Source organism: Suncus etruscus, chromosome 2 (genome assembly GCF_024139225.1).
Source record: "Suncus etruscus isolate mSunEtr1 chromosome 2, mSunEtr1.pri.cur, whole genome shotgun sequence".
NCBI classification, from domain to species: domain Eukaryota; kingdom Metazoa; phylum Chordata; class Mammalia; order Eulipotyphla; family Soricidae; genus Suncus; species Suncus etruscus.
The window spans coordinates 137,413,001-137,425,308 of record NC_064849.1 but is presented as its reverse complement, the minus strand read 5'-3'; the positions used below and the strand labels follow the sequence as shown (position 1 = coordinate 137,425,308).

The 12,308-nt window shown below is 39.8% G+C and overlaps 1 protein-coding gene and 1 non-coding gene across 2 annotated transcripts in view; one reads left to right on the top strand and one right to left on the bottom strand.

Moving 5' to 3' along the window:
• Positions 1-12,308, bottom strand: part of RASGRF2 (Ras protein specific guanine nucleotide releasing factor 2) — a 265,084-nt gene that overhangs the window by 178,687 nt on the left and 74,089 nt on the right. Inside the window, exon 2 of the mRNA XM_049766039.1 lies at positions 1,947-2,053. Coding sequence (XP_049621996.1) covers positions 1,947-2,053 — 107 coding nt within the window. The remainder of the gene's footprint in view (positions 1-1,946; positions 2,054-12,308) is intronic.
• LOC126002202 (U6 spliceosomal RNA) lies at positions 10,870-10,971 on the top strand. The gene has a single exon (XR_007492969.1). It is a non-coding gene; the product is annotated as a U6 spliceosomal RNA (small nuclear RNA).

Below are 12,308 nucleotides of genomic sequence, written 5' to 3'. Positions count from 1 at the left end.
GAATATATTAAGCTGAGAAGTTTCTGCACCTCAAAGGAAATAGTGCCCAGGATACAAGAGCCACCCACTGAGTGGGAGAAACTATTCACCCAATACCCATCAGATAAGGGGCTAATCTCCAAAATATACAAGGCACTGACAGAACTTTACAAGAAAAAAACATCTAATCCCATCAAAAAATGGGGAGAAGAAATGAACAGACACTTTGACAAAGAAGAAATACAAATGGCCAAGAGACACATGAAAAAATGCTCCACATCACTAATCATCAGGGAGATGCAAATCAAAACAACGATGAGATACCACCTCACACCACAGAGAATGGCACACATCACAAAGAATGAGAACAAACAGTGTTGGCGGGGATGTGGAGAGAAAGGAACTCTTATCCACTGCTGGTGGGAATGCCGTCTAGTTCAACCTTTATGGAAAGCGATATGGAGATTCCTTCAAAAACTGGAAATCGAGCTCCCATATGATCCAGCTATACCACTCCTAGGAATATACCCTAGGAACACAAAAATACAGTACAAAAACCCCTTCCTTACACCTATATTCATTGCAGCACTATTTACCATAGCAAGACTCTGGAAACAACCAAGATGCCCTTCAACAGATGAATGGCTAAAGAAACTGTGGTACATATACACAATGGAATATTATGCAGCTGTCAGGAGAGATGAAGTCATGAAATTTTCCTATACATGGATGTATACGGAATCTATTATGCTGAGTGAAATAAGTCAGAGAGAGAGAGAAAAACGCAGAATGGTCTCACTCATCTATGGGTTTTAAGAGAAATGAAAGACATTCTTGCAATAATAATTTCCAGACACAAAAGTGAAAAGAGCTGGATGTTCCAGCTCACCATAGGAAGCTCACCACAAAGAGTGATGAGTTTAGTTAGAGAAATAACTACATTTTGAATTTTCCTTATAATGAGAATGTATGAGGGAAATGGAGAGCCTGTTTAGAGTACAGGCGGGGGTTGGGTGGGTAGGAGGGAGACTTGGACATTGGTGATGGGAATGTTGCACTGGTGATGGGTGGTGTTCTTTACATGACTGAAACCCAAAAACAATCATGTATGTAATCAAGGTGTTTAAATAAAAAAATAAAAATTAAAAAAAAAAAAAGAAAAATAACTACACTAACAGCTACCATGACAAAAAAAAAAAAAAAAAGCAGAGGGCTCTGGCTATCTCTTTCAGATTTCCTGCCCCTATGGGCAATGAAGTGTGACCTTTCTACTTTTCAGATAATTTTTTAGAAAGAACCAAAATCCCATTCTTCTATTTCCAAGATTGGGCCTGGAGTATGGAGCATAAGTTTCACATATGAATTGAATCTTTTCCCCAATTTTTTGGAGGGTTTGGTTTTTGGGCCACATGCAGTGATGCTCTGGGGGTAACTCCTGGCTCTGCACTCAGAAATCGTTCCTGGCAGGCTTGGGGGACCATGTGGGATGCCTGGAATAGAATCTAGGTTCATCCTGGGTCAGCTACGTGCGAGGTAAATGCCCTATCACTGTGCTATAGCTCTGGCCCCTCTTTATCCCAATTCTGCTAATCACTATATGAACCTAGATCTACAAACAGGTCATAGTTTCCTCATTACTCAAATAGGAGTCATTCTAATGTCCCTTTGACAGTTTGCTGAGAGAATGAGAAATCAGATCAGTTAATAAAACTATTTCATTGAGGAGTTTTCGAAATCATGTCTGGCACATTAGAACTTATGCACTCTGAGCATTCTTCATCTTCTATCATTACCTGTCATTTTCAGCTGGGACAGAACAAAAACTTGAAGAATTTCTCACACATAACTAAGGAGAAATTCAGGGGAATCCCCTTTTGGAAACCAAAAGTTCTTCCAAAACTACCACCAACAGCAGCAACACTCCCTCCCGGCCTTTTCCATGCAAGTCCCAGAGGATGTGAGCCTACCTGGCTTGATGAATGGCCTCCATCCACTCTTTGCCGTCCTGCTCTTCTTCACAGCGCAGCTCCAGTGGTTTCTGACCTTCGTGGCCAAAGAGAACAGTGAAATAATACTGGAAAAGAGAACAAGTAAAGCTTCATTTTATTTTTCAGGGTGACAGCATAACCAGCTGAGCATCCCCCACCCAGAGTATATAATCATAAAACACTTCACATTATGTAAATCATTTTTCAAGAAATGGGATTATCACTCCCTTTTAAGACAATGACTATGAGCCTAGAAGAAACCATAGATTGCAACCTAGTAATTCAACCTGAAACTTCTCTTCTGATAAGTATATAATTTCATTTTGTTTTGTTTGTGTGATTTTGGAGCAACACCCAAATGTTAAATGCTTAAATGTTACTCCTGGCTCTGAGTTCAGGAATCACTCCTGGCAGGACACAAAGAACCATATGAAATGCTGGGGATTGAACCCAGGACCAGATATGTGCAAGGCAAACACCCTGTCTACTGCTATAACTCTAGCTCCAGTATGTATTTTTTTTATTTCAACACAAATACAAAACTTAAAATACTTGAAAAATTGAAAGTAAATTCACCAATAAAGGCTAACTACCAAATTTTTACAACTACTTTGCCTAATAGTGAACGATGAAAAAAAAAAAAAAAAAGATAGCAACTGCCACCACTTCTATTACCAATTCCATCTAGGATGCAACAGTGGAAAATGAGGGAAATGAGGGGAGGAGGTATAAATAACAGAAAGAGCAAATGAAGGAAGCATTTTTCCACAGGTAACTTAACAGTATTAAAAATAAGTTGAGGGGGTGGAGTGATAGCACAACGGTAAGGCGTTTGCCTTGCAGGTGGGCCAACACAGGACGGACTCTGGTTCAAATTCTGGCATTCTATATGTTCCCCTGAGCCTGCCAGGAGTGACTTCAGAGTATAGAGCCAGGAGTAACCCCTGAGCACTGCCAGGTGTGACCCAAAACCCAAAAAGTTTAAATCATTATATTAAGAAGAGTCTATCAAGACCCCCTGTTTTGGAGCCTCTCATGTCTCTACCCTGGGGTGTAGCTCTTTCCCTTACATCATGTGTACTCCATTCTAGAGTCACCTTTCTGAGTATACAATCATGCACCATCTTTTTCTTTCACTCTTTCTCTCACTCATTCTCTCACTCTTTTGCTCATGCTTTTTGCTCTTCACTTATTCTCTCTCATCCCACAATCTCTTGATTTGTCATCCTCCCTCTATCAATAAAACTTTCTTTCTAAAAAGAAAAGTTACGAGAATTTTAGAATATAGAGTCAATATATAAAATTTTATCTTGTACTTTTGACATATTTCAACAAGTAAAAAGTTAATTTTGAAATCACAGTACTTACATGATCAAAGGAAAATAAATATCTCAGGAATAAAGCTAAGAAAACATTTATTACCATAATAAAGTAAATTTATAACTTCAGCATGTCTACTAAAAAAACATAAAATCTTGCCAACTGAATAAAAAGATTTACACAGAATAATAACTAAAGAGACTCAGTAAAAGCAAGTTACACACACACACACACACACAACATAAGATAGAAGCATTTACCTAGGGACTGGAGAAATAGTACAGGTATTAAGGAAATTGTCTGCACAGTGGCTGACCTGGATTTAATTCCTGGCACCACATATTCTCCTACAGATTACCAAAAGATATCCCTTAGAAAATCTACATATAGTCCAACCTACACACACACACACACACACACACACACACACACACACACACACACACAGAACAGAACATATTACCCTGAAGATCCAAATTTGGCCAATAGAAAAGAAAATAGAAAATAAAGATGTAGACCCAGGCATATAGAGAATTCTGATATACAAAGGTGAAAAGTAAAAAATTGATTATTAAAATGTACAAGAATAACAGTCAAAAGAGGAATATTTTTTTTAAAAACCGACATGGAAAAGCAGTCCTTCTAGATCTCAAGATAAAAGCTGAGAAGGCACAGAAATAGAAAAATAAATAACAGAGCAAAAGAGAAACCAGAAAATAAAAACCTCAAAACTGAAGAGACATTTACAGGGGGTTAAAGGAACTAACTAGTCTTGCATGTGGATGACATCAGGTTGAACCCTAGCATCACATGGTCTCCTGAGTATGAAGCCAGTAGCTGCTCTCAGCACTGCCAGGTGTGGCTCCAACTCCCAAATATATAACAATAAGATGAAATAGGAAAACTCAGATACTAAGAAATCTGACATGTGAAAAGATATAGACAAGCAATTAGGAAAGAATCTTCACGAAAAAGTGCAAAAACTGGTTACACTGATGGGAAATAAAATTAATTATTTTTATTTTACAATTATTATTACAACTTATAATTACCATATACACAAGGATTTCTAATAGTTGTAGGAGTATAATTAAAGGGAAAAAAGAGTAAAACTGTATTTATGATCCCCCAAATCTGTTTTAACTGCTGCATCCTAATTTACTATATTACCATTGTATTAATATTTGCAGAGCTGCTACCCAAGCTCATGGGAGAATCCAAGTTCCTAAGGCCTCTTCCCAACCCTCCCATCCTCTGCCTTAGTTTCCTTAGGTTCTGTCGACACATTCTTGGGGTTTGTTTTCACTGGGGACCCTCTAATCCCTTAAAAATCCTTCTAAAAGGTAACATAGGAGAATAATTAAATGATCCAGGGGTAGAATAAGATACTAAACAAGACACAATGTCAAAATCTAAAAGAAAAGATGGATTCATTACAGCTGAAGACTTTTACAGATCTTAAAGATACCTTCTTCCCTCACCCCTCCAAAAGGAGAAGGAAAGTCCTTTGTAGGGAGGAAGATGATTTACACCCTTAAATGCTCAAGCTCTGTGCTCAGGAATGACCATGGTGGTGTTCAGGGATCATGAGCAGTGTCAGGGATTTGAACCAGGTGAGCCACGTGCAAGACAAATGCCTTAATCTCTGGACATCTTTCTGTTCCTATGACAAAGATTTTAAAATATGTCATGGCACATTCTTACCAGCTAAAGAAGAGTAAAATGCCTGAAAACGATATTTTATAAAACAAACTCTGGAACAGGAGAGATAGTACAGCCAGTAACTCAGTTTCTTTGCACACAGCTGAACTAGATTGGATGTCAGGCACCAGATATGGTCCCCTGAGCACCCACAAGAGTGATCCTTGAATGCAGAGGAGGAGTAAGTCCTGGACACCACCTGATGTGGTCCGAAATCAAAATCAAGAATGAAACACCACTGTCCAAACAAGTGGAAGCACAGATAAACAAATGGATTGCATTAAACTAAGAAACTTCATCACTTCAAAGGAAACATTGATAAGGCTATAATGGAATTATATGAATATAATATATGGATAATATAATATATGGATATAATGGAATTAAAAATAACTATTCACCTAATACCCATCTGATGAAGGGTTAATATCTAAGATCTACAAAGCACTGGTAGAGCTTAGCAAGAAAAAAATCTAATTCCTTCCACAAGAAGGGAGAAAAAATGAATAGACATTTCCTCAAAGAAGAAATATAGATGCCCAAAAGACCCATGAAAAAATGCTCCACATCAATAATCATCAGGGATATGCACTCAAAATAACAATGAGATATCATCTCATGCCACAGAGACTGTCTTCATCAAAGATGATGTCATCATCAAAGAGGCATCATAAAGAACAAGAGCAACAAGTGCTGGCATAGTTGTGAGGAGAAAGGAACTCTCATTCACTGTTGGTGGAAACTGTTGACTGGCCAAGTCTTTTTGGAAAACAGAATAGATATTTCTCCAAAAACTAGAATTTGAGCTTCTGTATGATCCAGCAATACCACTCCTAGGAATATACCCTATTAGCCTAAAACACAATGTTAAAAGGGCATCTGCATTCCCATGTTCATCACAGCACTGTTCACAATAGTCAGAATTTGAAAACAATCCAAGTGCCTAAGAACAAATGAGTGGATAAAAAAAATTGTGGTATATTTACACAATAGAACACTACATAGGTATTGTGAAAATGAAGTCACAAAATTCTCTTATATGTGGGTGAATATGCAGAGTATTGTGTTGAGCAAAATAAGTCAATGATTGCACATATTTATGGCATATAAATAAACATAGTATGGTAATAATATCCACAGACAATAGAAACAAAAGCCAGGAGGATCAGTCCATGGTAGGAAGTTTGCCTCAAATAGTGGGGGAATACAGTTAGGACAGAGACGAGACCACTATGCCAATGATAATTTAAATGATTGTTCTGGACAAGAACTGGAGGGCCGGAGCAGTGGCACAAGTGGTAAGGCGTCTGCCTTGCTCAAGCTAGCCTAGGACGGACCGCATCCCATATGGTCTCCAAGCCAGGAGCGATTTCTGAGCACATAGCCAGGAAGCCAGGAGTAACCCCTGAGCCTCACTGGGTGTGGCCCATAAACCAAAAAAAAAAAAAAAGATAAAGTGATAGCATGATACTAATACATCTCTTCAGTATCAATATTGCAAATGGTGTCTAAAAGGAGAAAAAGAGTGGGGGTTGGGGCGAGAAGAAAAATGTTTTCCCCAGAGGCATGCAGGGGGGAAAAAGCAGGAGGAAAACTAGGGATATTGGTGCACTGAGAAAGAGTGTTGCACACCATATGACTGAAACTCAAACAACTTTGTAATTGTGGAAAGAAAACTGTTTTATAAGCAACCTTGTAATTGTGCTGTTTAAATAAAGTAATTTTTTAAAAAAAGAATTTTTTTGTTTTGGTTTTGGGGCCAGATCCAGTGATGCTCAGAGGTTACTACTGGCTTTGTGCTCAGAAACTGCTTCTGGCTTGGGGGACCAAATGGAGCAGTGAGGATTGAACCCAGGTCTGTCCTGGGTCAGCTGCTTGCAAGACAAATGCCCTACCATTGTGCTATTGCTCCACCAAATTCCTAGGAAATAATTTTTCTAGGAGATGGAGCACATGCTGGGCATGAGGAAGACCCCCACTCAACATGGTTTCTCATGTACCACCAGGAACAGCTCCCAAACATGCTGCTGAGATTAACACCAAACCTGACCCCAAAATAAATAAATATATAAATAAAATATTATTCTTAACATGGCATTTGCCATTTTTAATCAATTCAGATGTCCATCAGTGAGAAAAATAATAAATGCAACAGAGTATATCACAAAGTGGTCAAAGTGAAAAATTCGAGCTATAAACAGTAGCTCAGATGAATCACATCAATGTTGAAGAAAATAATTCTCTGAATTTGTAAAATATACAAATTACAGGAATGTCACCACCATGTCACAGCATAGACTGGGTGGGTAAGGAGAAGTTCTCACTTCTTGTATTTTATTGCAAAGAACTAAAGATCATTTACACAAAAGTTCAACAAGAGAGTCACACAAGCAAAAGTCACTGCAGAGAGGGGAGTGAGTCAAACCAATTGTAGTCAACCCATTTCATACTGAACAGTCATGCTTTATTGAATAACTTTAGGGTGGATTTAGGCACATTAGGGTGGGATGTAAGTGGGACTTAGGTGGATAATAGACAGGTGCTGGATTATATAACTAATTGGTTTCTGGTATGTAATTATCCATAATGCCTACAGAACACACACTATGAGGAGTCAGAAGTATAATACTAATCATATTATACTGAGATATTCTTTTTGTTTTGGTTTTTTGTTTTTGTTTTTGGGCCACACTCGGTAATGCTCAGGGGTTACTCCTGGCTATGTGCTCAGAAGTCGCTTCTGGCTTAGGGGGCCAAATGGGACACCGGGGGATCAAACCGCGGTCCGTCCTACGCTAGCGCTTGCAAGACACCTTACCTCTAGCGCCACCGTGCCGGCCCCTATACTGAGATATTCTAATGAAGTTGATGAAAAAAGAGCTCAAGTTGGACATGTCTGTGCTTGCTTGGGGTCAGAAAGATCTGGTAGTTTTGTCCTTCACTCCTAACATGTTTCCTAAATTCGACTCCATTTCTTTTGGACATACCCTAATCCCCTCAACCTGTCCTGCTTTGTTCCAAGTTCCAACTCACTATGTACATAAAATTTTTTAAGATAGTCACAATCTATACTCTATAGCTACTATAATATAATGTATATTAGAAAGAAATATATAGAAGCAAGAAATATAAAACCTAAGTTTCTGGGACTGGAGTGACAGTAGACTGGATAGGGCATTTGCCTTGTATGCAACACATCCAGGTTCTTTCTCCTGCACTTTATATGATCCTTCCCCCCAATCCCACCAGTAATGACACTATGTAGAGTCAAAAGTAAGCGCTGAGGAATTCCAGATGTGGTCTCCCAGACAAACAAAACAAGAAGAATGATTTTTTTTCCTGGATTAAAAAGGACATGGTGTGATTTCCACAAAACTTACATGGGGAATTATTTTTAATGAATGAGTTAATTTTTCCCTGGGGGGGAAAATGTATTTTGGTCCTTTTGAGCCTTCAAACTTAATCCAAGATGGGCGGAGAGATAGTACAGAGGGGTAAGGCTCTTTCCTTGCTTGCAGCCAATTCCTAAACTGATATGGCCCTCCAAAAATCACCGGGAAAGATCCTTGAACAGAAAATCAGGAGAAAGTCCTCAGCACCACAGGGTGTAGCCCAAAAACCAAATCAAAACAATGCAGGACAAAGAAAAACACAAATTGCTCCAAGATGCTTACTTATAAGAAACAGCTTTGCTAGATTCATCTTCTAATATTTTTGCCTCAGGTTAAAAGATGCATCTAACTTAAGTGTTCCTTGAGCCATTTTGCACAAAGCATCTTTTTATAATCTTGGCTGAGTAAAAGTAAATGTATATTGAATTATTTGTTCTTTATATTTGTATCCTAATGTATAACAAATGTGACACAAATAACTCTAAGTCTACAGAAAGGCACAACATCAGTGCTGACATTTCACATTAGACTTGATAAAAAAGAACCTTCTAAGCTTCTAGAGACAGAAAATTAAGAAGTCCCATACAAAGGATTTGGAATCAGAACAGCACTGAATTGCTGAAAGAAAGCAATAAAACACCTTTAAGAGTCTGCAGGAAATTATTTCCAATAAAGAGTTCTATGTTCGACTAAACAATCAGTCAAGTATTAAGTTAAAAGGAATATTTTTTAGCATTTTGAAAAGTGCCTCCCAAAATGTGCTTCTTAGCTCATTGAATATGTGCTTTTGAAAATGAAGGGATTAATTAAGAAATAGGAAACAAGTGCTAGAGAGATAGTACAGGGAATATGGTGCTTTCCTTTCAGGTAGCAGACCTGATTTGATCCTTGAGACCACAGTTGGTCCCACAAACATTACCAGGGTTCTCTCCAGAGCACAGAGCCAAGAACAGCCTTGAAACACCACTGGGAGTAGTCCCAAACTGCCTCTCCTCAAAAATAAATAAATAAATAAATAAATAAATAAATAAATAAATAAATAAAGGAATAAATGTGAGATTAGAAAATCAGGGTTCCAATAGGAAAGCAATAGAGAAATATCTAGGACCCAAGAGATGTACTATCTCTTGGCAAGGTATTGGTTTTGCTTGCAGTCAACACTGCTCATTCAAGCCCTGGCATTGCATATCATTCTCCAAGCACTTCCAAAATTGACACCTGAGCACAGCAAGAAGAAACTTCTGAGCACTGCCAGGTGTGGCCCAGTCTCCTGACCACCAATCCCTACTTTAGCCTGAAGAAAGAAATTATGTCTGGAGCTAGAGAGATAAAACAAAAGAGTAAGACATTTGGCCTATATGTGTATGACCTGGCATAGGGTCCTCTGAGAACCATCAGGTATGATCCCTGGGCACAAAGCCAGGAGTAAGTCCTGAGCACAGCCAGATATGACTCAAAATAAATAATAATAATAAAAGAAAAAGTTTGTAAGAATAATAACTATACAACAGAAACAATCTGGCTGAACAAGAAAACAAACGGATTTGGGGAGGGAAGCATCCCAAAGACTAATTGCTGATAAAATACCTGAAAACAGGCCCGAGCAAAAGGAGAGTAGGCAGGGTTCTTACCTTGCATGCAATTGACCCAGGTTCAATACAAGTATACTATATGGTCCTCCAGAGCTCAGAGCCAGGAATAAGCCTTGAACACCACTAAGTGTGGCACAAAAACAACAATGAAAAAAGTATTCGTGGAGAAAAAACTAAAAAACTAAGTAAGGTTGGGGAGGTTAAACATTAATTTGGAAAAAGGGCATCAGTAGAGGAAGGGGATTGTCAATTGGTCAGAAAGGGAAAAGCAATCTCAGTATACTATTTGGCTCTAAAATATTTCCAAAGCCATAGCAGTAGTGATAATAACAGCTAATTAAACCAAAACTGATGATATAGTTACACAGAAAAAAAAAATGGAAAAAGGAGTCAAAGGGAAAGGAGATAGGCAGAAAAAAAAGAGCTAAATCTTTAGAGGTGCCACTCCTGGCAGTACTCAGGGGCTATGCCTGGTTCAAAGCCTGGGGTTTCTTCTGGAGTTTCGAGGAATCACATGTTGTGGCATAAGGCTGGAAACTGAAATGGCCCGGGCCTTAGGCATGCAAAGCAAGTGCTTCATCCAATCCCTTAGGTTTTCTCCCAGCCCTAGAATTCAAACTGCAACCAGAACAATTTAACAGGAAATGTCTGAAACTCACAATCCAAGAAAGACAGTTATAAGCACATTATTTTTAAAAATGCTAAGAGCCATGTTGGCTTGTCTGAGAGCCATGGGGAGGACGAAAGGAAGGGCAAGGAGCTGGCAACGGAACAGACTACACAACTGCTGCTCATGGCCAGAGTGGTGGCATAATGGGTCAGAAAAGACTGGGCAGGGAAGATGCATTTCCTACCATCTTGATGGAGATTTCTCTGCTCTGTAGTAAGAGGCTCCTTGTGCTTGCTTCGGCAGCACATATACTAAAATTGGAATGATACAGAGAAGATTAGCATGGCCCCTGCGCAAGGATGATACGCAAAATGTAGTAAGAGGTTCCTGCAAACACAGGCCTGCATTCCACAGCCTAAACATGAACTAATCACAGAGGAAACCTACACCCAATGGGTTAGCCATGACCAGTAGGACATTTCCTGACCTGAGTCCTCGTCTTCACCATTTGCAAATTGGAAAATCCAGAACAGTTCAGGAGCCCAGCAAAGAGGGGTCGAAGAGTTTGGCAGACCAGGGGCCCAAGGCTGAGGAACTGCCAGCACCTGCCTTTCTCTCCAGCAAGCACCAGGCAGGGAAAAGAGTTTCCTGCTCCACAGTCTACTTGAAGCTAGACATGCCTGCTCTCCAGCTGAGACTGTCTGGGAGGCAAAGGAACTGAAGAACTTTTGTATTACATGAGAATGGTCAGAAAATACCCTGGCCTGTCCCAGACTTTGTTCTGAGCCACAAAAAGAGCCAGCCCACATTGTTGGCCCGAGAGGGAAATACAGAGACCAAGACTCCTGTTGTTGTTTCCTTGTCCTATTTCCCACCAACACCACCACAGCCCCATCCCTGTCCCAGAACTTTATTTATTCATGTGACAATCACACAAAAAACCTTCTGGACAATGTTCCTGGTGATAGAATTTTCAGCACAAGGGCTCAGGGTTTATTCAACTGTAAAAAAAAAAAAAAATGCTGGCCTTTGTCCCTCCCCTCTCCTCTCCCTCTACTCTTTCTTCCCTTTCCCTCTCTACTCCTCTCCTCTCATCTCAACTCTCCTCTCCATTTGTCTCTCCTCCCCTCCTCTTTTCTTTTTTCCTTGGAGCCTACAGGGCCATCCCTGGTGATGCGTGGGAGACTATGTGATATACAGAATCTAACCTGAATCAGATGGATGCTAGATATGCACCTGAACCTCAGTACTACCTCCCGGTCCCCCAAAATTCCTGTCTTAAGTCAAGAAGATAGAAGTGCATGCTTTGCCTGCAAGAGGCCCAGGTTCAATCCTGGTATCACATGGGACCCTGTGCCACCAGAGCTACCCAAGAGCACTGATCCAGGAATAGCCCTTGGGTTCCAAGCTAAGAGCAGCCCTGAGTGCCACCTGGTGTGGCTCTCCAAAAAAAAATTTTTTAATGCCTACCTCAGGCATAAATCTGTGAGTTCCATACCAAACACTGCTCACATGTGCTAAGCTCAGTCCTGGTGGTTGTGCAGTGTGGAGTTCTCAGAGCCACAGGCAATTTCAGCATGCCTCCTGGTGTGTGCAAGCACTACAACAGAAAAGTTGGCAATTCCAGCAAAGATGTGGAAGCACTTCAAGCAAAGCGTGGCCCCAGCAGGCACTAATGGAAGTTTGCAAACACAATATCAACACTCAGAGAGCACCTCAAACAAAT